This window comes from Chrysemys picta, chromosome 12, assembly GCF_011386835.1.
Source record: "Chrysemys picta bellii isolate R12L10 chromosome 12, ASM1138683v2, whole genome shotgun sequence".
Lineage (NCBI taxonomy): Eukaryota > Metazoa > Chordata > Testudines > Emydidae > Chrysemys > Chrysemys picta.
In genome coordinates this window covers 49,860,221-49,885,716 of record NC_088802.1, presented here as the reverse complement: position 1 = coordinate 49,885,716, position 25,496 = coordinate 49,860,221, and the positions used below count along the sequence as shown (strand labels likewise).

The 25,496-nt window shown below is 40.9% G+C and overlaps 1 protein-coding gene, 1 long non-coding RNA gene and 1 other non-coding gene across 3 annotated transcripts in view; 2 read left to right on the top strand and 1 right to left on the bottom strand.

The window, feature by feature from the left end:
- Positions 1 to 25,496, top strand: part of PITPNC1 (phosphatidylinositol transfer protein cytoplasmic 1) — a 188,357-nt gene that overhangs the window by 133,204 nt on the left and 29,657 nt on the right. The window contains exon 6 of the mRNA XM_042841002.2: positions 22,225 to 22,320. Coding sequence (XP_042696936.2) covers positions 22,225 to 22,320 — 96 coding nt within the window. The remainder of the gene's footprint in view (positions 1 to 22,224; positions 22,321 to 25,496) is intronic.
- The window catches only part of LOC101947981 (uncharacterized), a 58,556-nt gene continuing 40,638 nt past the window's right edge, over positions 7,579 to 25,496 (bottom strand). The window contains exon 3 of the long non-coding RNA XR_002888758.3: positions 7,579 to 11,219. This is a non-coding gene — a long non-coding RNA (uncharacterized LOC101947981). The remainder of the gene's footprint in view (positions 11,220 to 25,496) is intronic.
- LOC112059455 (U6 spliceosomal RNA) lies at positions 16,762 to 16,868 on the top strand. The gene has a single exon (XR_002888770.2). It is a non-coding gene; the product is annotated as a U6 spliceosomal RNA (small nuclear RNA).

Sequence of the window (25,496 nt, the reverse complement as noted above, 5' to 3'; positions counted from 1 at the left end):
TTGGAAAAAGCAGTTTTGAGTCACTTTAATCAGCTGCTGGACACAGGCTGGGAAGTTTCTGGAGGAAAGTTTCTTGCAAGTGCCAAATCCACGTGGGCTGGTTGTGTTAACAGTGTTGGAAAACAGGGTGGCTGCAGCCCAGTTATTCTGTTTAAGTGATTGAACTGTGGGGTTCCATCCTTGTTGAAGGAAGTAAATCCTGTCACATGAGGGGTGCATTTGAGAGGGGTCTACAACACAGGTCACCCTATAACAATTACATGGGTGCTAGGTGGCATCTCTGGAGACTGACATCCTTTATTTACCCACACATTGTCCCAACCTTGATCCGGTGGAACCTCCTATAGTGGTGAGAGAATAGGTCAGGCAACAAGTTCCTTGGCCTCTCTGCTAAATTGCTGAGTTGATGGGTGCATAATAATTGCACATTAGATAACTATAATCTTGGTTTTAATCATGACTTTTGTGATGCAGACACTTTTCCATTGAGAACTGGACTGAGGCCACGAAGCAGCCATTGGATGATGATAACTTTCAGTCACTAGTTAACCTGAGCTAGATTCAAACCAGTGACTTAGAAGGAGAGAGGCTGTATATTCCATTGCCAATTGTCTTAGTCTTCCAGTATGTCCAGTTTCATACAATTATTAATTTTTTTCTCCCCCTTTCTGGCCTTAGTAACACTTTAACTCAGAGAAAGCCCATAGCTTATGATCAAGCATTTGTGACAGATGGGAGGGACACATAGTGTCCTAGCACAGTCAGACTGCAATGGCAGTTGGCAGTAAGAAGACATGTGCTCTGCACTGGTAGCTTGGAATGAGGAGAGTTGGAAAGTCAGTTTTCCATTCAATTCATTAACCAAGCAGTGGGTGCTCAAAATATTTTCGGGATGTCAACTCTCTGGAGCAAAAATATTACTGAGTCAAGCCCTGAATAAGTGTCAAATCAGGGAACTTAAGGCAAACTGGACATGGGTGGGATCCTCAGTTGGTGTGAACTGATGTACCACCGTTGAAATCAAAGTCTTTATAAAGGTTAATTCTGACAACATTCCCTGTTGAGGTAGGTATTATAGTAAATTTTACAGCTGGACATTCTGAGGAACAAAGGTTAAGTCACTTGCCAAGTGTTACACAATAAATCAAGGGCAAATCTTGGGAATATAACCCATGAACCTTGATGCTGACCACTGATGAGGATGTAACTGGGTGTTGTGCTGAAATGATGGAAGGTAAATAAACATGAACCTTCTGCTGTTGAAAAGAATAAAGGGCCTGGCTCAAAGCCCATTGGAGTCTGTAGAAAGACCCCCAGTGACTTAATGGGCTTCGGACCTGGTCCCAGGCTCATTAGTGCACTCAGAACTAAGTGAGTAGGTTTAAAACTCAGTTTTCACTGGGGTCAAAGTATTCTTTTATGGCAAAATTTGCAGCCAGACTCAGGCTATATATAAAATTTTGCTATTTTTTCCTTTTTGGGCTCAATTTTTCATTTGACTCCATTTAAATATACAACAAGTTAAAATCATTATATTATTGTATTTTCTCCTCCGCCCCTTCCCCCTGCCCTCTTTGGCAAAAGGCAAATACAGCTTTTAACTGAACTGTACCCATAGCATTTTCACCTCTAGTGCTCTGGTGAATTAGCAGCATCAGGTTGCATTCAAAGATATTCTATATTTCCCTTCACTTTAACTGCCAACCATTGATGTGGAAATAATTAACTGTAGGAGATGCTTTCATACATTTTGCAGTTTCAATACAGAATATGTTGAATCATCCCTAATAGTAGAGTAGAATGAGGAATAAATTTATTGTCCTAATAATGCATGAGTGTCTTCAGCTAGGCTGTTTCTAGGCTTTCCTGGAGATTGTGCAGATCTTTTTCTTTAAATTATTCTCTGAACTCTGATCCCTTCTTCAGTTGCATGTGATTTAATGAAATAGATATTGATTGTAAAAAGCAATAATTAAATTGAAGAAAGCTAAAGATAATTATATTGATTAGTGGATGAAAGCAACATAAGTGCTTTCAGGCTCCTGTTATCGTTTAGTGAGCTAGTAAATTAATATGCTTACTTCACTTAACATGATGCATTATCTGGTAGCATTCTGTCTAATTCCAGTAACCCATCTAGATATAAATGTCTTTCTGACTTTTCTTCTTAAAATAAAGCTAATAGTCTTGAAAGCAGAAACTAATGAAAGACAACAACATTAACGAGAACTATAATTAAATTGTACCCAGGACTTGATTCTCCTCTGCCTTACACCTTGTGTCATCATTAGGGCAGCAGGTTTGTCACAGTGGGAAAAATGTCATGGATACTGTGGTTTTCCCATTTGTCTGGGACTTGTCTTTGTGTCCGTGATTTTAATAAACTCACCCAGCAGTGGCAGCTCCTGCGGCTCCAGTTCTGGGAGGGGCTGGGGCTGCCTCTCTGCTCCAGACATTGCAGCCTAGCACATGGGGTCATGACAGAATGCGGGGTGGGGCAAATTTGAGTGTGTGACCTAGTGCATGGGTGTCACAGCACTGCTTAGGTTTGGCCCAACTGCTCCTCCGTTGTCGTGACAGAGTGGCAGCCAGGCCAAACCTGAGCAGCACTGTAACCCCATGCTCCAGAGTGGGGAACAGGGCCCAGCCCTGCAAGGCAGGAGTTGCAGGCGCCAGTGCTGTGGGCCGCCTCCTGATTTGTCATGGTATTTTTTAATCAGAAATCGCGAAACCTGTGACTTACCGTTATGCTCCGTTATCTTGGATAAAAAATGCTGTGATAAATCTTCAGCCCTAGTGATCATTTACATTTGTGAAAAATGGGAGTAAAATGGTACCATTCTGTAGTTTTGCATTTGCTTTGCACAAGTGGTAAATGATGACACAGAGTGCAAAGCAGTGGCGATTGAAGCTCTTTATGTAGATAACACACTAATGAGGCTTGCATACAGGATAGTGGTGCAGTACCATAAATCCAGCCACTTGTGATTTCTAGTGCTACCACACAGCTGAAGTAACTAGCTGTTCACATGGCAACTCTCCCTTTGGAAAAACAGAGTCAATGTTGGATGAACATGTTAGTACATCAAATATTGTCACTGTTATACCGTAGTTTTACGGGATCGTTAATGGTATTTTAAACTGGGCTAATGAGGCAAGCCACTCAGCATTGCTACTTAAGGGTCTTTTTAGAAAGTGGAGTTTTTATTTTAAATTAGAAGGTAATATTTTTTTTTTAAATGAGAATGTCTCATAAACTATGAATGGCCCCAAACTGGCATCTCTCAACTCATCACAAATATTGCCTCCCTCATGTGTCTTTAAGTCAACTGCAACATCTGCTGCTTTTAGCTACTCTGAGGCAGGAACCAAAACAGAAAAGACCCTGTTGGGAAGAGAGGAACTATGTCTGTACCGCATCTAGTGAATGGGGTCCTACTTCATGACTGGGACTCCTAATATTAATAATAACAATGCCTACACTAAGGGCTCCATTCATGAATATTGACAGATGATACAAATACGGGCCTGTCTCTCTCAGTTCCATCTTTTCTCACTATTGCATGAAAAATAATGCATAATGTGCATATTTCATTTTTATTTTGCCCATAAGATAAAATCAGCAAAATAAGAGATTGCTATGTGCTCTGTTTTGAATGCCAGCTCTGCATTGATTAATAACATAGATATGATGGAAGGGAATTTTGAAAGTTTTCTAATGCCTTAAATGGTATAAATTCACAGACAGGAGTGGTATGACTTGCTGCTCGCTCCTGTATGATTGGATTGTCCTGGCCTCCATGAAAAGGCATGTGTTCATTAATTGTTGACTTCACTTCTTGGTTCAGGAAGATATTCCTTTCTTCCTTTAGTCCTGTACCCACTCAGCATTTATAATCTCATATTAGATACATTTCACTCCAGAAAAGGTGAGGTAGAGAATAGCCTGGATTTTCCCAATCAGTACTCCCCAAATTCTGCTCTGTTCCCACCACAGATACTGACACTTTGTTTATTTTGTCCTTTTCGGGGATTGTGGCCAGACACAGCTTAGCTGTAGGTCACAAATAGTATCTGCCGCAGTTCTCCAGCTGGTAATAGGATCCATCCAAGGAGGACCACATGTACTGTAGATTTGTTATTATAAAAGTCATCCAGACTTGCAACGATCATTGGTCCTTACAGTATAATGATATTTATAGGACAGCCAAATGATAAAGTATTTGCTAGGCTATTTCTAAAGTGCTACACATAAGAATGAACACTACATTTAATTTATGAACTGAGAGTGAGCTTGAATTTTAAAAAGCAGACACCCTAAAAATGAAAAGAATTATGTTTATTCAACCCCAATTGTCTAGTCCTTAAATAGCCTATAATGGAGGATTACAGGGAAAAAAAGAAAGCATTTATTTTATTTGTAGGCAGGAGTTCTACGGGCTTTGGTTTTTATGGTTTTGTTTTCAAATTCAGATTAGTAAAGCAGATGTCTACAATAGCTGTGATTTACCTTAATAAATAGCAATCCCTGTAAGAAAGATGTCTTGAAACGTCTTCTTGACGGTCCTCTCATTTACGCTTCAAAAGAGATAGAGCCAGAGTTAGATATTGAAAAGATGATAATATACCAGGTCCGTGAACTGTAAAGTAGGTATAAATATTAAGTATTGTGACTAGATTTATGAGCTTTGGGCTGTAAAATGATAATTTTCTTCAGTCCTCCTCTGATGTTTGTCACTTAATTTACAGTCATTAAGGCCAGCTATATTGTTCTGATATGTCAATCACTGCCTTAGGAGGGAGCCCAAGACAGTGAGGGGACTCCATCTCAGAGACTCTTAAGGTAAACATGCTGTTTTCTCCACCCTCCATTCCGCCATACCAAAATAAATATAAATAGGGAATTGCACAGCTTGCCTCTTATTATAGAGAAGGAGGGCCCAGTGGTTCGAGCACTAGCCTAGAACTTTGGAGACCTGGGTTCAAATCCTTGCTCTGCCACAGTCTTTCCATATGATCTTGGGTAGTCACTTAATCTCTCTGTGCCTCAGTTGTCCATCTGTAAAATGGGGATGATACTTCTCTGCCTCACAGGGGTGTTCTGAGGATAAATCTATGAAAGATTATGAGGCACAACAAAGATACTGTGGTGATGGGGGCTGTGACAGAGTTTGAGTAGCCTCAGGCTGACTCACTTCTCTGTGTACTTGATGAGGGTCCCCACAGGAGCAAAAGTGATGAGATAATTAAGTACCAATCAACAAGGGGATTCAGCTGAGGACAGTTAAAAGAGAGAGTGGAAGGAAGGGCCAGAGATGTCCAGGGTCTCAGGGAGGTGAAATCTCTCCTTGCCCTGTGGCTAGGGAGAAGGCAAAAGCCTTATGTTGTAGGGGAACAAGGACTTGTGTATCACACTGTAAATGAAGCATTTGGTGTTAAACTTGTCACTGATGTCCATGAGGACTGTATGCAGTGAGTGCTGGGTGAGGGAACCCTGCCCTGTGACAGGCCTAAACAGTAGATAGATAAAATGCAAAACCTTGGTGTCTGAAGGTCTAGATGTCTTTCTGCTTTGGTAGAGGATTTCATCAAACCAAAAATGAAATGGATTCCTTGTCTTCCCCCAGTCCTTCATCTAATATAGTACAAGAAATATTTTCTGTGCACATAAAAAACACCTTTGAGCCAAATTCTTCCCTTGGAGATAGAGTTCCCATTGACTCTGATGGTAACAATTAGTTCTTTCTAACAGATGATCATATCCACTCCATTTTGTGCCTTGGGTTAGCACATGATCTCTCCGAATGGGACATGTGTTTGAAGATATTGATTGACCTCAAGCAATTTTAGCCTGAGGGGAATGACGGTGGTTGCTGTCCACCCCTGAATCCTGTAAATCCAGTAAGTGGAGTGGATTCTCCAGATTTGAATAACTGATATGTCAGAACTTGGGACACTCCCCCTAAGGGCTTTTGCTTCTTAGAAGAGTTGACATGAGTTGAATTCTTTGTGTGGGGCTATAGCATTCGTTTAAGCATGCCCCTTGCTCCCGCTCTGTCCATAAAAAGTGAGGTGGTAAGTGAACATTCAGGGAATGACACACATTTCCTCAGGCACTTAGCTCTGACGCAGATGTCCATAAGGTTTGCTTATGGAATTCATGTAGTGATAGACTCTCTTTAAGGACAGCCGGATGGGCCCTCATGGTAAAGGAGCAGTGACATCGTGACGGCCAAGGAAGAGAATAAAAAATCGTCACTCAAAAATGAGCCAGGGAAGTTCGGATTTTCTGAATTTTTCAGTACAAAAATAACCTTTTTGTAAAATGTCACTGAGAAATTAAATCTGCACAAAGCCACCCAAAGTGAAATGGCAAAACCTTTCATGCAAAAAATGTTACCTGTTTCACACATCTCTCATTGTTGTGCACCACAGAAGCTATGGGAGAGCCACCTCTGTCTGCTCCCTTATTTGTAAATGAGCTTTGTGTTTTAGAAGCAATGGCATGTCATCTGTTGCATAGTGAATTCTTTCCTTTGCTGAGACCTGTATCAATTCTGCTGAAATAATATTAAACCATTAAATCATCTCCAACCCCATAATCCATTTATTAAAAGTCAATTTATATTGCATCTGTTTCTTACAGGCTGACCAAGGAGTGTATATAAATGAATTAAATCTTGGTCTAGAACAACATTACAAGTTTCCAAGAACAAAATGTTTCACCTTTTTTTACACAGACCTTCAGTGACAGGTCTGTACACAGCTACATGTAATAGTTAGGCTGTTATAATCTGAAGTTAATACGTTCTCTCTAGAATACAAGTCAAATTATAGCAAGTGGATGTTTCAAGTGGGAATCAGATGTCTTAGCATTCTCACATGCGCACCCACAAACACGCAAAGAAAACAGAATTATTGTCCCTTTCAGATGTATACTTCTCATTGTTCTGTCTGCACATCTTTGCTATCTACCAAAGCTATGTCAGACAGCTACACAAGTCCCTTTGTGGGTGGGTTCAAAGCTGATATTAACCTCGTTATAAATATACACCAGCATTAAATGGTAATAAAAATATATAAAGGGAAGGAACAGAGTGTGCCATGCATAGCTAGCGAAGAGCTGTTTTTAAGCTAGATCTGCATGCCACATGCTTTCTGGGCCAGGTGAAAGTTACTCTAGGCTAGGGCAAACTGTAGTTGTAGGTACAAGGTGGGCAGATGCTATTAAAATAAACGATTCAGTCGCAGATACACATTTCACTTTCCTTGGGCTTTTCATATTGGTTGCAGAATTCTCATTATCTTTGACAGACTTCTCTTTTTATTCAAGAATACATTTCTCCTGATACTTGGTCAGTGAATTTTACTGCCTGGTTGGTGATAGTGGGAAGCAAAAGGTACAGTACTTAAAAATAATTGAACAGTTGTCGCAATAGAAAATAATTATTTGTAAATCTCTTGCCACCCTGTGCTGTTTGTAGTATAAAACCTATGCACTTAAGAAGATGACTGGTTTGTTACATCGAAGAATACCATGAAAGTTTTTAATATGTGGTATAATAGAACAGGATACTCTTTCTTTTGTTAGAGAGGTGTGGAGCGTTTATTAGCAAGAATATTGTACATACATCCTCTTAAGGGCAATACAAGACAGTAGCAAAGATTTAGAGGCATACTCATCTTTAAAAATAACAGGATGTGGTATCTTCACAATGGGCCACGTTTTGTGTGTATAACTCTGAATAACACTGTTGCAGTAGGAGCTACAAGCATAAATGTCTGTGGACCGAGAGAAGAATATACCTCCAATGTGCTCCTCGCTCTCCAACAGAATGCAGTGTCACCAACAACATTTTGGTCCTATAAAAGATATTACCTCACCCACCTTGTTTCAGAATTGAGCATTTGTCAAATTAAAGCACAGAGATAACGCTATTGTGTACATAACCTTGATGCAGAGGAATAACAGCAGTATTGTTTGATAAATTAACAGCAGTATTGTTGGACAAATTAATAGTCAGATCATGCTAAAAATAGGTGGCTAATAGGCAGATATTGCTCGATATTTAGCGTCAAAACAGTGGCGTGTCATCATTTACATTTAGGAAATCTTTTCTAACTTATAGTTCTGATTCTGCAACCCTGGGAAGTGATTGAATGTACAGTGTTACATCATGCTTCTAAAAATATGCTCCTTCCTCTTTAATGTGCAACTTTGCAGTGTCTGTTGCCATATAAAGAAACGTGCAGCTGGAGTAAAATTAAGTTGTAGGTATTACCTAAAATATGAGGGTGACAAGCAAAGCTGTTTCTGGTTCTGCTCTTTTATTTTTAGTTTTTTGGTTGCTCTCTTACTTAGTAAAATGGAACCTAGTTATCGCAAACCCTGATATAGCGCAGTTCCACTAAATCCTGAAATGGAACTCTGACTAGAGTGAACGTCTGTTCATTTCTGTTTGAAGGGAAGTTGTGCCACAAAACATGCTGATTTTAATAGAGAGCGTTCAGCTGTACTCTTAGTTTAGCCTTGATAAATATTTATAAAATAGAAATATGCTAATTATGAGCACCTCTTATTATACATCATTGCAAAATGTGCCTGAATCACAGAATAGGTTCTTTTTAGGGACAACTTTATCTGTACTATATTGATAATGTTTGACAGTATTAATTGCACTGTTTACTTGTGTCCTACAGGTTTGAAATGAAACCTCTTCATTGTGAGGAGAGCCCCACCTAATGGCTCTTCTGACAAACACAGGCAAACATGCAGGGAGATTAGGCTTAAAGTCACACAGTATGGAGGACCCAAACCTTGCTGAACCATAGGTGTTGGAAGTAGGGGTGCTACCGCACCCCCTGGCTTGAAGTAGTTTCCATCATATACAGGGTTTACGATTTGGTTCAATGGCTCTCAGCACCCCCACTATACAAATAGTTCCAGCACCCCGTGCTGAACACCTTTACAAATAGTCAGTCCCATGCGCACGAACAGGCTTCATGGAAAACAGAATTGAGCCCATTGTGACAGAGGGCTATTAACCAGACAAAATCATCTTACCGCTAACTTCTAAAACTTCAACAAATAGTAGAGAGGCCATGCATGGCAAGTTCAGTACCTGGTCCTGCATACAGATGTGATGGCATTCAAAAACTAATCACTGCTCAATAGTAGTGAGGGAGTGTGGTGCACTTTAATAATGTTTGTAAAAATGATCCTTCTTCACCCAAGCACTGGATAGCAGGACAAATCTAAACAAACTACACTTCATATGAGGGGAACTAAATAGGGGGGGCTTGACAGAGAGATAAAAAGGGGGAGAGGAAGGTTATAAATACACAACTACCTTTTTGAAGTTCACACCATGGCAGACAATGATGTCGCTCATTCATATTCAATGGGCCAGATTTACAGCTGGTATAAATAGGTGCAATGTCATGGTCTTAAATGGGGCAGCCCCTACTTAAAGACATTGATGGCTATGGTGCAATGTGTCCAGGTAGATAATTATCCTGGGTGAACAGGTATTGAAACATAAACCAAATCCTGCAATCCTTACTCAGGCAAAAGTCCTATTCAAGCTCATTAACAGATTTTTTTTTATTATTTTAAAATTTGGGCTTGGGTTAACCAACCTTTTTAAAGCCAAATTACAAACCTCAGAAAACAGAGGTTTATAATGGAAATGCTGACACAGGCTGCGATTGGATGCTGTGGTATTAAATTGGAAATTAGCCAACAGTTCTGGCTTTATGCCAATCCAAGGAGATTGAAATCACAATTTAGAGAGTGTAGGCTTTGTGCCAGATTTTTAACAGAAAAAATGAAATGCTCATATTTACAATCCTTTTTGCAAAGTTACACCACTATTTATACATAAACAAACATCTTTCCTCAATGTACCAAAATAAACCCCACTGACTTGGGTTTTGTTTCATAAAATTTTTAATTCTCCAGTTAAACACTCTCCTCCCCTCCCCCCCCCCCCCCACCCCCACCATTTTCCTTACAGGCTTACTTCTGAATTGCCTGGGGATGTTCAGGGACTTCTATAGATCGATAGACGTATTCTGGACATCTTGGTGAAACTTAGTTCTAATGAAAATAACCAGGATGTGGGAGTGGTGACCATGACTGTCAAGGTTTTAGAAAGAAAATTCACAGGCTAAAAATTAGAATACTATTTTAAAATGGTGAGGTTTTTTAATTAAACCAATTATTTAATCACCTAATGGGCACCTGAAGAAACAAAAACCTGGTGGTCTATATAGAGAGGAATAGGATTGCTTTGACTATTGAAACAATCAGATATTAATATTTTGTGCGTGCTGCTGGAGTGGTAGGCTGTGATAAAGGATGCACTACAAACATGAATCAGCATACCTCCAGTTACATATTCAGACTCATTCAAGGCTCGCATATGGGTTGGCAATGCACTTCATTGGGGTATGAGAGATTCCCAGGGTCAAAACCAGCCTAGCAATCTTCATTCTCCTCATACAACCGTATAAAAGCATTTGTTGAGTGTTAACAAGCATTAATTTAGCTGGTATTCTAAAAATCTAGGTGGCCTTATTTTAGGTTTATGCTTTATGGGTCCAATCTCTCATTCAGATCAATGGGAGCTCTGTTTGCATAGCAAATATATGAGTAGGACCAAGCCCAAGTGCAAAGAATCAGGATATGTGTGTTGGTGTGTGTGGGTTTTCATTGTTTTAGAAAGAGGAATATGTAGTTGTCCAAGGGTGCTCTTGCTGTAGGAGGCATAAGGATAGTAGCGATGAGTCAGTGAGGTTCTTCTTGGTGTAAGAAGTTACAAAATAGCGAGCTAGGAAATAGCTCGATATATTTGCTATTAGGAAGGGAGTTTTTTACATCTAGGGCATTCGTTCAATTTTAGCTCAGCTCAGGAGTGGTCAACAGCCATTAGTCTGGCTGCTTGTAAATCTATGTGAAAGGAGTTTGTGGTCTCAGTTCACTTTCTAATGGACAGGAACCCACATCACAAAATTCACCTCACCAACCAGTGCTAATTGATGTGTTGGTGGTCTCAGGAAAGGGGTTAGGACTAAGCTGGCCATAGAAACTAAATATCCCTTAGAAGTGGTCCTTCTCCTACAGAGTTGGCAGGCAGCTGTGCTTGTTTTCTGGATGAATAGGAGACTTGAGCCTTCAGAACTCCCAGTCTGGCTCCTTCCTCAAGTACTAAATTCACCTAAAAATGTTAAAATAAAAAAGAAAGAAAACAAAATGGCAAAATTTCAGCAAAAGATACAAAGGCACTGGAAAAGCTTCAGCAAAACACACTACCTATTCAATCCCGTTATCAAAGCACTTGCTGTTCCTATTCCAAGGAACAGGAAAAACAATAACAAATGTTGAGCCATGAAAAGGATTCTGTAACCAGAATATTTGAATAAAGAAAGAACGTTTCCATTCTAGCAGTTGCTAAGGAATCACCGCCTTGTGAAGTGAAGAAAGAGTGCCAATTACAGCTAAAATCCCCCCCCCCCCCAATGTTGTATTTCAGGGTGGAAAGTTCTATGGCAGGGCTGGTTGCAACAGACTGACAAATCTGCAGCTGCAGAGGAACCCTGGTTTGAGGGAAAATCTGCCCAGGCAGTCGGCTTACTTCTTTATAAACCTACGGAGATTAGGTCCCAACATCAGTGCCAGCAGCTCCGTTGTCCTCAGCACAGTTATCCAAATAGTGACCCCTTTGTAGCTTTAAAATATTGAACCTACTATACGGGGCTGGAATCCCGTCTCCATTATGGGGTCCTGGTCTTATGGATGTGAGCATCAGGACGAGGACAGTCAGGTCTAGTGATCAGAGTTGGGAGTCAGAAACCAAAGCAGGGGATCGGAGACTGAGTCAGGAGTCAAATCCCAGGTCAAAGCCGGGGGTCGGACCTCATTACGTTTTGGTAAGTGCAGCTAATTCAATAATAGAGGTGGGGGGAGTGGTAATTGTGGAGAACATCTTGAAAATAAATAGATGGACGCTAGCTTGCTTGTTGGTACTTTAGCACACAGCTAGAGCAAGTGAGCCTGGTGAGAGTATTTAGCACACATTGTTTTAGAATATATTTAAAAAAACAATACTTGCAGGGAGAGCAAAACCAACTGCTGCCTGAGGATGGTACAACTTGTTCCCTTCTTTTTCAATAGTAGACACTAGATACAATCTTCTGCAATTCTTAAGTGGTTTGGGCCTGTGCCCATTTTTTTGTGGCTTGGGTAGGAAGCAGAGCCAGTAATTGGCTGTAAGGAGACATGGCTGGTAATACAGTTAGAGAGGGGCCCTGATACACTCATTCTCTGGGCCTGAGGAAACATTTGCTGCACCACACTTATAACCCCACGTTTGACACTTCACAGAGCAACTTTATAACAACAATAATTATTATTCCTTTGAAAACAGTTACATTAAGGCTTGGTCTACACTAAACCCCCAAATCGAACTAAGGTACGCAACTTCAGCTACGTGAATAACGTAGCTGAAGTCGACGTACCTTAGTTCGAACTTACCGCCGTCCAGACCCGGCAGGCAGGCTCCCCCGTCGACTCCGCGTACTCCTCGCGGCGAGCAGGATTACCGGAGTCGACGGGGAGCACTTCTGAGTTCGATTTATCGCGTCCAGACTAGATGCGATAAATCGAACCCAGAAGTTCGATTGCCTGCCGCCGAACCAGCGCGGTAAGTATAGACAAGCCCTAAGAGAATGTTAAGGTTGAACAAGGAAGCACTCAAAAGCCAGTAACCTTAACACTGCCCACTTGTTTTATCCATCACAGCCAATGATCATCTATTATTCCTCATGTAAAACAGCATATCATACTTTTTCCTGCTGCCTTAGAAATCCTGTCATCACATCTTGTAGTAATTTGTACTTCTTTGTGTGTGCCTTAGAGTCCTCATAAGTTATTTATAACCAGTAAACCATCTTACACAACGTACTCCAGATAAAGCATAACACATAGTTGGTGGAAATTAGCTGACATATACAGGCCACCTACATTTTCAGCTGAATTAGCTTTGTAGTTAACTGTCTCATCCCTTGAAGTACACCAAAGGGAGGTGGTGCTGCTGGCTGAGAAGAAATTTCATGGCCGAGAATAAAATACATATCTTAGAAAGAGAACCTAGTTAGCACCAAAACAGCTCATCCCACATCTTATGAGATCCAGATGCAGGAGCTTCTATGTTGCAAAACGTATGAGCTGTTCAGCTCTTACATTTCTAGGTGCACAGATAATGAGGCCAGGACACCTGCAGACATTCACCATGCACCCTCACAGCATTTTTACTGCACAGTACGGTCCAATGGGTAGAGCACTAGACTAATAATCAGGAGTTCTATTCCTGGCTCTTTCACCAGCCTGCTGTGTGACCCTGGACAAGTCACTTCATTTCCCTGGGCCTCTCTTTCCCTTCCCACCCTTTGCCATCTCTGTTTAGAGGAGAAGATCTTCCAGACATGGGGCTGTCTCTTACTATGTGTATGTATGACACCCAGCACAATGGAAACTTTAAGCTCTGTTATAATACAAATAATTAATAATAAGCATAACTAAGCGAGCCATGCAGACAGATACAATGCATCCTTCCTTAGGGTACACTTTATGAGCAAGAAAACTCTGCGTAAAATGTACTGTGAATGCAAAGGGAGTCATTTTCAATGGGTTAGTAATTGGTCAAAAACCAGTTTTCACTGGAGTGCTCACTCACACTCATCCTCTAGGCCCAATTTCTGTTTTTTTTCCCCCGAGCCATTTTGGTACTAGAACTTGTGTTCTGCAAGATTTCTTTTCCTAATGGGGCATATGTTTATTTTTTATGCTCCTCATATTAAAAAACTGTTGAACTGCTTTTGCTCAAACTTAAAAAAAAAAAACAGTTCAGGCAGATATGAGGCCTGGAATATTTCAGCCTGAACGGGGGAAGTTATAAATGAATGAAAACAGGAATGGAAAGACACATGCAAATGTAGCTGTCTGGTGGAGACCGATGTGCATGCTATCATGCTTATAACATTTTCCCTTCAAAGGGCTCCGAGTTTTTCATAAACTTCAAGGACTGATTTTTCAACTGTGGCCACTAATTTTGGGTGCCTCATTTTTTGAGTGCCCAAGCTGAGATACCATGGGCCTTATTTACAGAAGTGCTGTGCACTCCCACAGCTCCCATTGACTCCATCGGACATTACAGCTGCTTAGCACATCTGAAAATCAGCCCTAAGTGTTGCACATTGAGTGCCTCTGAATCTATGAAAATGCAATCTACAATAGCTAAAAGTTGTTCTATAGTGCTCCTTAGGCTTTAGTTATATAAGGTGAAATTCACTCTGTGCAGAGGTCTAAAACAAGGCCAGTGCACCACTTAAATCCCACTCAAGTCTTATCTGAGGGCTTAAATGGGACTTAAGTGCTGTGTTGGCCTTGTACAGGCCTCCCTGCAAAGGAGTGAGTGTCACCCATACAACATAGCAGATCCTGGGTTCTTCCCTTTCTAAGAGAAACACTGCCTTACAGTTTGGAAAAGAATTCACCATCGGTTTATTTTTAGGGGGAAACTAAAGTAATTTCCTTGCCTTTAAAATGATCTGGCTCCTGCCCCTAATCCTTCAATAGCTTCCCAGCCAGGGAGTGTATTTGCCCTTTTCCCCCCTATGTTTGATCAGTTTGCATTATCACTTGCTGTAAATGAAATGGATGCTGTTTAATTCAATCTGCGGTTTCAGGGACTCTGTATGATTTCTCCCCATCCTCAGCTCCCACCCCTACGGAGTATCACACACAACTCACTGGAACTGAGCCATCCTATTGGTAATGATGACTGGCATATCACATCGCCAAGCACTTGGGCTCTCGCAAACTCCTGAGTGTCTGTGCAAGTTGCATGGGGAGGACTTGCAGGAAATTGCCTCAGGACTGAGTCTTTAAGGGATAAATCCTGCTCACTCTATGCTATATCATTGATTTGAGTGGGATTACTCAAATGAATCAGGCAAGCAGGGCTTAAACCATAGCCAGGAGCTTTCTGAGTTTATTTAACTTTCAGGGCAAAGCGGAGTTTTCCAAAAGTACCATAACAGGGATGCCTATTCCTGCTTAAGCCTAGTAAAATTCTGTTCTCCAGCTTAGATTTGTAGGGGGTATTAAGGCCTTGTAAAAGAAAACTCATCAATTGGGGTTTAGCTTGCACTAAAATATGCATGTTATTAAGATGAGAGTCTGATATACCTCCGAGATTATTTGCTGATGGAGGGAATTGTCATCAGGCACTGAGGCCAACAACATGATTGCTTCCTTGGTGGTAGAGGATCTGCTTGAAATGAAATGTAGGGAAATATTTAATCCCTCAGTTTGCCAATTATCACCATTCTGTCATAGCTCAGGCGATTACCATTATCTCTAGTTTATTTCCTAGCACGCGGCCTGATAATAAGATTCAATTACTTTATTTATAGTTAAACAGCAATTTTAAGGAAAGCCTACATAAAAGCTTGAGGACCTGAAGAGTTAACTAAAATCACAGTCGCAAAGGGAGAGGTTGTCTCCTGAGTTCCTAAGAGGCACAGCACAGTGGGAGAGGGGCTAAAATGGTTTTAAGCCACCTTTGTACCCTCCTGATCCTGAGCTGTTCTGGGGGCCTCAGTTATAGCAGCTTGTCTCCAGCTGCCTGTGGGCCATAGCGCTGTTCAGAATCTCCACAATGCTGCATGCTGCAGCTCCACACCCAAACCCCCAAATCGTCAAAAGCCCTGCCCTTGGCATGTCCCCTGTGTCAGGGCTTGCGAGGGGGCTCCCCAGAAGAGGACCTGTCTGGATTCTGCCATTCCTGTGCTGGGGGAATCCTCCCTTGGCCAGATCACGGCTTATTGAGCCCCTTTACACGGCTCTGGCCCTTTCACCCAACATAAAGGGGCCAGCTTGGAGATGAGGATTGTGCCCATAATCTTTTTTTATTTTTCCATTAATACAATGTTATTAGGGAGAATTAAATGCCTAGTGGTTAGGAAATGCAATCTTGTCCCCCTTGTGCATAGGTTGTATTTTTTATTACTGTGTATGGAGTTGGAGCTAGGATAAGCTTTGCTTATGAAGTAGTAGTAGACACAGGAACATTCAGTTCCTGATTCAATTACACAGACTCAGTGCTGTTCATGGAAGGCCTGATTCTCACTTACACTAGGGCTCTTTTACGCTACACTGGCAGTGTGAAGGGGCCTTAAAATGGGCATACAGATATCCCACTATAAAGGGGTGTACGTGTTCCTGAGAACCAAGCCCAGAATCGAATATCTTATCTGAGCACTGAGGTCTTTCTTCAGTATATCACTCTTTAGCTAAATGCCAGAATTTTTTCTGCATGAAAGTTGGTATATGGCTCGTTATGCTGTGCTATCAAATTGTGATTTCTAAAGCGAAGTCTCAAGGGCTGCATGAGTGTTGTCCTGCTCTGCAAAATATGCTCTATTTAGTAATATCAAGTTTAACTCAGTTTTCCAAAAGAATCTATAAGCCCCACAAAGTGTAGTATCTATTTAGATACAAATTCCTACAATGTGTAGTACCGATTTAGATCGACATGCATGCTAGAAATAAACTTTCATCAGTCAAGGCTGCTAAATAAAGTTCAGCATAAATACTGTACAGCCCCTTTCATCCAGAGATCTCAAAGCATTTTACAAAGGGAGGTAAGTGTTGTTAGCCCCATTTTATACGTGGGGAAAGAACTGTAGCACTTCAATGTGCTGCACTTCAGCAGCACATATACTAAAATTGGAACAATACAGAGACGATTAGCATGGCCCCTGCACAAGGATACACGCAAATTTGTAAAAAAAAATAGACAGCACACAACACTTGAGAGACCACTACCTCACATTAAAATGACAGAGGAACTGTAGTAACTCAGGATTTGGGATTCTTTATCTATTTTTCTCTTGTTTTCAAGTGGCACGTCATTGAACTTAGCTATATAATAATGCAGAATGCAGGGATAAGTCTCTTTGACACGTTAATTGTGTGTCTAAAGTGAGAAAGGATTTTCTCAAGCCATTTCTGTCATAGTCTGTTCTACCCCGTGCAGATGCCATCTTGTGGCATTCAAGTATTGGCAATCCAGGACTCAGACAGGATTACTTTTTCAAACAAACAAAACAAACAAACAAGTACTGCTTTTAACTCTAGAACTTGACACAAATAAAGATATTTATAGGAAAAGAAACTGAATGATGCAGAATAGAAACAAACTGGTTAAACTGTAAATCAGGGGTATGTTAATTGTCACTTTGTCCATAACAATAAAATAATTTTAGTATTGGGGAGGGAAAGAAAAATTAATTTGTAGATTTGTTCACAATCTGAACCTCATTGCTTAATTTAGGAGGAGAGAATTTCTACCTTTGAGACAAGCTTTTAATGTAGGCAACAATTCAGTATCTATAGATTTCCAGGCACATCTGAGAGTTTATGCAGCAGCATGACACATTTTCTGGGAGGCTACTTCAGCAAATTTCTTACTAGGTCAAAGATGGACTAATAATTGGATTGGACATTGACTCTGATTTGAGGCATGCAGATCAACAGTTACACTCCAAATTAAACAATCTGTTCTGCGCTGGTTCATTTTCTTATTTATGTTATAATTTTGTAATATATAGTTAAGGCCTGATCCCACTTCCATTGAAATAAGTGGTCAAACTCCCATTGACTCAAAAAAAGCAGGAGTATAGGCCCTCTATCTGTTGGTTACGGACTGATCTACACAGAGACTTGCATGAAAATAACTGGATCAGTTTTAATTTGCATGCTTTGTTATTTTGATGCAAGTCTGTGTGGACACTCTTATTTCAGAATAAACTTCATTGAAATAGGACACTTTTATTTTGAAATAAGAGTGCCCACACATAAATTTTCACTGAAAAAACATTAGGGGTGAATTGAGACCAATCTAGTCATTTCACAGACTCACAGACTTTAAAGCCAGAAGGGATCATGATCATCAGTCTGACCTCCTGCACATTGCAGGCCACAAAACCTCATCCACCCACTGCTGTAGTAGACCCATAACCACTGGCTGAGTTACTCAAATCTTGATTTAAAGACCCATGCTCCATGTTGCAAAGGAAGGTGAAAAAAACCAGCGTCTTTGCCAATCTAACCTGGGGGGAAATTCCATCCCAACCTCAAATATGGTGATCAGTTAGACTCTGAACATGTAGGCAAGACCCACAGCCAAATACCTAGGAAAGAATGCTCTGTAGTAACTCGGAAGACCTCCTCATCTAGTGTCCCATCTCTGGCCTCTGGAGATATTTGCTAATAGCAGTTGCAGATGGGTCATATGCCTTTGTAGACCACCTCATTATACCATCCCCTCCATAAATGTATCAAGCTCAGTCTTAAAACAAGTTAGGTTTTTTGCCCCTACTACTCCCCTTGGAAGGCTGTCCCAGAACTTCACTCCTCCCATGCTTAAAAACCTTCATCTAACTTCACGCCTAAACTTATTGATGGCCCTTAACTTAAATAGCTTCTCTCCCTCCGTTGTGTTTATCCCTCTGATGTATTTATAGAGAGCAATCTTATTGGTGCAACTTTGTGTTGTAGACAGGCCCAGAGATATGGTACTCAGAACATGAGAACAACTATATTTTCTACCATATTACCTTACCTGTAATTGATTTAGGAGCATCCGGCTTTTCTGGAAGCAAATCTATTTTGGAGATATTATCCTTTTCATTTACTTGCACAATTAGTTGCAAACGGTGTGAATCTAATGTATTGAAAATGAACAAGACTTGGAGCTCCTCCCTTGCCCAAACCCAGACAATGGATGGGACTGAATAGTCGCCAAAGGAAACATATCCATTTTAGAACCTTGCTTCTTTTTGAAAATACTGAGTTCAGCTTTCCTCACTGGCCACTTGATTGCTTTAATCTCTAAGGGCTTGTCTTCATTACAGAGTTCACCTGGGCTTCTACTTGACTGTTGTCCTTAATCTAGCTCCCATTCACACACAAATCCTCCTCGCCTGTGCACGGTGGTGCTTTACGCCCAGATTAGCTGACCCCTCTTGGGGTGGGCTGAGCACTGCTTACACTCAGGCTGGTAAACCACCCACTTTGCAGTAGGATGCAAGTTAAACCACTCAAATGATGATAGTCCTCCAATACCTTCCCACAATTCCTCGTGTGTGCCCAGAAGGCCAGACAAGTACCCTCACAATTCACTAAGAAAGAATCTTAGATCTGCTCTGTTTAAAGCAGCACAAAGAACCATGGGACGTGACCCCAGAAGTCCTACTTCCTCACCTGAGTGAGTGCAGAACCAGCGTGGATGCAATCAAGTGGGCACACTTGAGTATGGCTTTGTAGTTTAGCTGCTCACACCCAAATTGGGAGAATCCACGTGCTTAGACCCAAGTGTCAATTGTTCAGATTAACTCTGCAGTGAACACATACCCTAAGTGTTCACAGTCAGATGGCGGAAACTGACAGTCACTATGACCTGGGCTAGATTTGAGCCAGGAACCTGGGAGAGAAAAGGTAGTGGAGCTTGCATGACACAGTAGAAAGAAAAGAAATGGGGTAAATTGAAAAGCATTTGTTTTTGTCTCAGTGCCCTGGGTGATCTTTCTTTTGGCATCGGAAGCTTCTTCTAACGTCGTCCCAGGGCTTTTTTTTTTTTTTTTTTTTGGCATTTTTATTTGTTCTAAACAAACGACTTTATCTTGATACAAAATAGACCAATTAAAATCTACTGTCTGTTCTTCTGTTATTTTGGGGGTGATTTAATCTGACTGGGAAACTTCTCTTGAGCAATTTTCATCCCTCTTGGAAAATGGAAGCGCACAGATGTTTGTATATTGCAGTAAAGTGTGCGCTCTCGCTCTCTCTCAAAATGACCCTTCAGATTTAATAATATTTAACATTCAGCCTTTCTACAATTTCTCCTTTATTATGAAGGATACAAAGCATTCTTGTCATTCACTCTCAGCACACTTGCAAATATAGCTGCACAGATTGGGAGCCTTACGTTTCTTTTTGTGGGCTTTAATCTCTTTTTTTAAAACTTTTTAATTTCTCTAGATTCTTAATTTTGATTGCAAAAGCAATCAAACCATCCCCCCTGTGGGCTTTAAGAATATCCCGGAGTATTTGGCTAGAAGAGGCAATAAGAGAATTAGACCTAAAAAAGAAATCAATCTTGTGCTCTAATGACTTCTTATTTTCCACTGCTGATAAAACTAGGGGATTAAATCTCCATCTGCAAATCTTGTGAGGACAGTCTAAGAAAAGAACATGGACCAATGATTAGATGACGACTTGGGCTAGTAATGGGGAGCCGGGACATCATGCAGTCGACTTTTGGAGTTAAGGAAACGGTCTGTGTACTAGTGCCAAATTGGGGTGAGGAGGAGGAGTAATGGAGATGGAGAGGGATGGGAAATAATCTCTTCCTCCTAAATTAACCCTTTGAGGATGATAAATTTTTATGTGCATTTCTAACCATTCACTTGGCTGACAAACTAGCAAAGGCTAGTGATTTAATTGAACAGCCTCCAGGCATCTGTCCACCTGACCTCTTTCAAACTTTGTTAAAGGGAGAAAAAAATTAAAACGTGTGTAATTTATAGGTTCTGCTAGAAGATTGAGCCTGCAACATCTCAAGTACACAGCTGAATGGACAATGTCAGATTAAAAACATATTTTTAAGAAAGTGTCTTACCCGTGTTACTAATAGCACCCTGTTAAGAATTTACAAACTAGCCCAGCCGAACCTCCTCCCATATATTTGCCCATTTCCAGTCTCTCTTACATTATGAATGCTGTATATTGAATAGTTATGTTTCTTGCAGAAATACCAAACTGGCAGTCTGGCTACTGAGTAGCGCTGGCATTTTGTATCCTTATATCAAATTAATTGTCCCACTGGGCTGAAATGAAATGGAATTAACTTTTTTGTATGTTCATTAAATTTATTTTTCAAGCAAGGGATATATATATTTCCTGAAAACGTTAGCCGTAGAGCATGGTACTACTCAGGTAAAACACAGTCTTGGCCAGTTCTTGTCCTTGACTGTGCATGCATGGCTCTCCTGACTTTAGGACCGCCTTAACCTGGCCACCATTTTTGTTGCAGACATAGCATACGTCATTGAGATGCCCATGTAATTGCAGACACAGCATACGTCATTGAGATGCCCATGTAATTGCAGACACAGCATACGTCATTGAGATGCCCATGTAATTGATTTGTGGGCACAGTCAGGTAGTTAGGCATAGAAATTGCCTAAATTGTACATGCAAATAATTGTGGTTCCAAAAGTGCACCCCCATTATGTAGGTGCAGAAATGGAGCCTGGCCTTTCAAAACCTGGTCCTAAAGGATTTAAATCCATAGGAGCTTCATGCACACACCTGAGAGCAGAACTTTATCCTGTGATTTTACGGTTTCCTCAACCTTTTTAATCTGTAGGATTCAACCAGAATCCTGAGTCTCAGTATAACAGCAGAGTCAAAGCTTTGTCTCATTTCATTCACATGCACAGATACATTTCATCATTGTCCTGAAAGTAGAATAACTCTTCTCTTCTAGAAAGAACAAAAGAAATTTGAGTCTGGAAACTCAGCTTTTCCCTTGATGGTGATATCTGGCCCAACAATTAGAGAAGGCAACATAAATAATAATCCTTTGACTAAATATCTGCTTTACCCAGTAGTCACTAGGGGCTGGAGCCTACGAAGGCGTGCACAGTGACATGGAAAGGAGTGGATGGAGCAGAGAAGCAGCAAGGGGCACTGAGCAGGGTGTACTGTTAAGTACAGTCCAATGCCTCCTGGCTTGAAGCAGGAGTGATTAAATAGCCCAAAACAATGGCTGCTGCGCACTCCTCTTAAGCAGGAGTTGGATCTTGCTTAGGAATGTATTGCGTGTTGTTTGCCTCCTTGGTCACACCCACTTTCTCCCCTGGGCCTCATTGCGTGCTCTGGCATGAGTACAGGCCTCTGAATTCTGCGGCTGGCTTGGCATTATGGGAACATGGAGTGCTGCTGCAAGCGTTCCAAGCATGAGGTCAGATTCCTCCGCTCTGTGCGCTCTGCTGTTCTACAAGCCATTGGCTCAGCCCCTTACAGTGCCTAGTAACCGGTATTGCAGCTGGAACTGTCCTGTTGTAAAGTTAAAGTTTCTTTAAATCTTGCAGATTTTTGACAACGAAGCCAAAGATCTTGAGCGGGAAGTCTGCTTTATCGATATTGCCTGTGACGAAATCCCTGAGCGCTATTACAAAGAATCGGAGGTAAGAGTATAAAACAATGAAGAAGGAATGTAGCCTAGAGTTCATTTGTCACTGGTAGGGGTTTTTTCCACATATTTGACCCCTGTTGCAGAACCCAGATGCTGCTCACTAGGCACTTCAGAGACTCCTCCACTGCAGTGCTAAAATGTTGTCCAGATTTCCCTTTGTACTTTCAAAAATATGTTCTTTTTCTTCAAAAGCATCAGAGAAGGCTTTTAAACAATACATGGCTTGCTCTGAAGTCTGCTTACAGGGAACAGATACACTTCAGGTTGATCTTTGTTTGACATGACATCCATATGCAAAATGTGTGGATCTCTTTTAAGATCTTAAGATGTTCATATAAATTATAAAGGGTCCTTGATGGGGCTGTTTCATGTATATGGAAGAACAGGGATAGGAAAGGGTTCTTAGGACTCAAACTAGTTTTGTATTTTCAAATAAAATTGTACTGGTTATTAGTCTAAAAATGTGGGCTAGAGCTATAGGTTACAGAGGGATCTGGAAGTGACCCCTATATTTAGGTTGCCTAACAATTTCCATTATAAAAGATACTTGCATTCTTTTCTTTGAGAAGTTCTTAAATCTCCACTGTTTACAACAGGCCTTTGATATTTAACAGGGGAAATGTTCTCAGGGTGGAGAAGTGCCTCGTCTTTGTTCTGTGAAATTCTATTTGACTTGTGTTGTTATAAACTGTTCAAAATCACAATTTTCTTTCTCTTGCTTGCATTCCTCAGAAAGCGTTGGCAGCCTGCCTAAATAATAACTAACACCAACATTCTATGGCTAGGCTGCTGCAGCACCTGCTTTATTGTGAACACCTGGGAGCAGTGTTAGGGGTGAGGGAAAAAAGCTGAGCTGGGCTCCTCTCCACTCCTGTGTCCAGCATATGACCCCAGTGGACCAGGTCCCCCTCTAGAGGCACTACATTGGGCAGGAACCCCTACCCCCCACCTACCAGGAGCAGCTTCCCCTCCATCCACCCCATAAATCTCCCCTAGACCCATCACCTGGTCCCACTAGGGGGCACCTCATGGGGCAGGAAGTTCCCCAATTCCCACTGTGGGGGAGGGAGAGAGAGAAAGAGAGAGATTCATAGGCCAAGCTCATCATCCCCTTGGCCATCCCCTAGATCCAGTACTTCAGCCCACTGGTCCACCCACAGCTGCTGCTGCTGCTAGCTAGTGTAGTTAGTCCTGTAGTCAGGTGGCAGCAGTGTGTGCTGTGGTACTGAAGGTTCAGGCTGCTACTGATTCATAGATGTTATAGTCAGAAGTGGCCATTATGATCATCTAGTCTGACCTCCTGCATAACACAGGTCATAGAATTTTGCCAAGTGATTCCTTTGTCAAGCTCATGACTTTTGCTTAAGATGCATGCTGAGAATAGGGTGACCAGACAGCAAATGTGAAAAATCGGGACAGGGGGTGGGGGGTAACAGGAGCCTACATAAGAAAAAGACCCAAAAATCGGGACTATCCCTATAAAATCGGGACATCTGGTCACCCAAGCTGAGAAGTTGTTACAATGCACATAATATAATTACATATAAAATAACTATGCTAAAAGAATATTGTTAATGTTGCAAAGTCAAGCTTTGAAAGTTGGAAAATGCCAGGTTTACAGTTGCCTGGACAACTTTAATTCTGCCCTCTTGTGCACTGCATATGCATTATAGTAGAGTCTTTAATTATATGATAACATACTATTTTTTCCATAGGATCCCTGCTTTGTTTGGGGCACAAGTTCGAAGCACAAAGGGGCTGAATTAAGCTTGCATGAGCAACCATAAATCTGGCATTTCCTAACATTCAAATGCTCAACGTTATAACCTAAATGCTGTTCTTTCAACAAAGTTTTTTCTATGTAATATATAGGGTGAGATTTTCAAAGAAGCCATGGGGATGTAGGCACCCAAAACTCATTGAAGTTCAATGAAGACTGAGCACCTAACTCTCTTAAGCTTCTTTGAAAATTTCAGCCATGTGTTTCAATAATCTAAAGTGCGCCTGAACGGCTCCCTCCTTTAGGTGGATGCAATTTACAGCTGCAGAATTAGCACCCACCCTTCAGTGGCAAGTGTGAGCACGTTAGCCTCAAACTACCCAACTGCAGGCTCAAAACATGTAGCTAGAGGGAGAACTACTCCGATTCATGCCTGCTGTTCATTCTGGAGGCACAATTTGCTTCTGCGGAAAGGGAGGCTGGACCCAATAATATCCTCATAGCAGGGGCGGAGCACACTGGCTGTTTAACAGTGCACAACAAGACTGCACAACCATTTTTAGGATAGAAAATGAAGAACTGACTGGGGAAATATTTGTATAAGATAGGAAATCTGTATTTCATACTGTGAAAGCCATATGTTACGATCTCCTATTTATACTTCCTATTGAAATTTTTATAATACATTACTCATCATAATAAAGGAGGTGAAAACCTGTATTTCTAACAGAGTGAAAAATAAGTATATTGTAGAGTAAAAGCCATCTGTTGTGTACTGAAATCCATGCTATATGTCACCTTGTGAAATGACTCACCAGCCTCACATTATCTTAACTCTATCCCATGGTCTTCCAGTACCATTTAGGAATAACAGCTGCAGAGAACAGACATGCAGTTAAACTGGCCAGTATTTGGCTGTGTTTTATGGAAATCAAGTTATATTTTTTCATCTCAATATGCATTTCAGGATACTATAAACATAAAGATAACAAATAGCTTTTAAGCTTTTCTTATGGTTCCTTAATACCCAACTATTAAATTTCATTTTGATAAGATTTATTTTACAACGCAGAAAAACAACTTCATGTTAACTCAGTGAAGAGTTTCAAAGACCATGTGTTATATTTCAAGGACAAATCTATGACTCTGATTCCAAGCATATTGAGATTTTTTTGCATGGTTGTTAAACAACAAAAATAGCCCAACAACTGTTATGTTTCTCTCAGTGCTTGAACATAATTTATGCAGAGACCATAGACGTTTCTTCAACAATTAATAAAACGCTGAGAGCTAAGATGCCCATCATTCCAATTTAAGGGAAAAGTAAATATTTGGGGGGAAGGTGTCCTAGACTCATTTAAAAAAAAATACAGTGTGCATTTGGTAGTTGGTAATGAATTTGTAATAACTGATCCAGTACACTCAAAGGTTTCCAAGCTTTGTTTTCA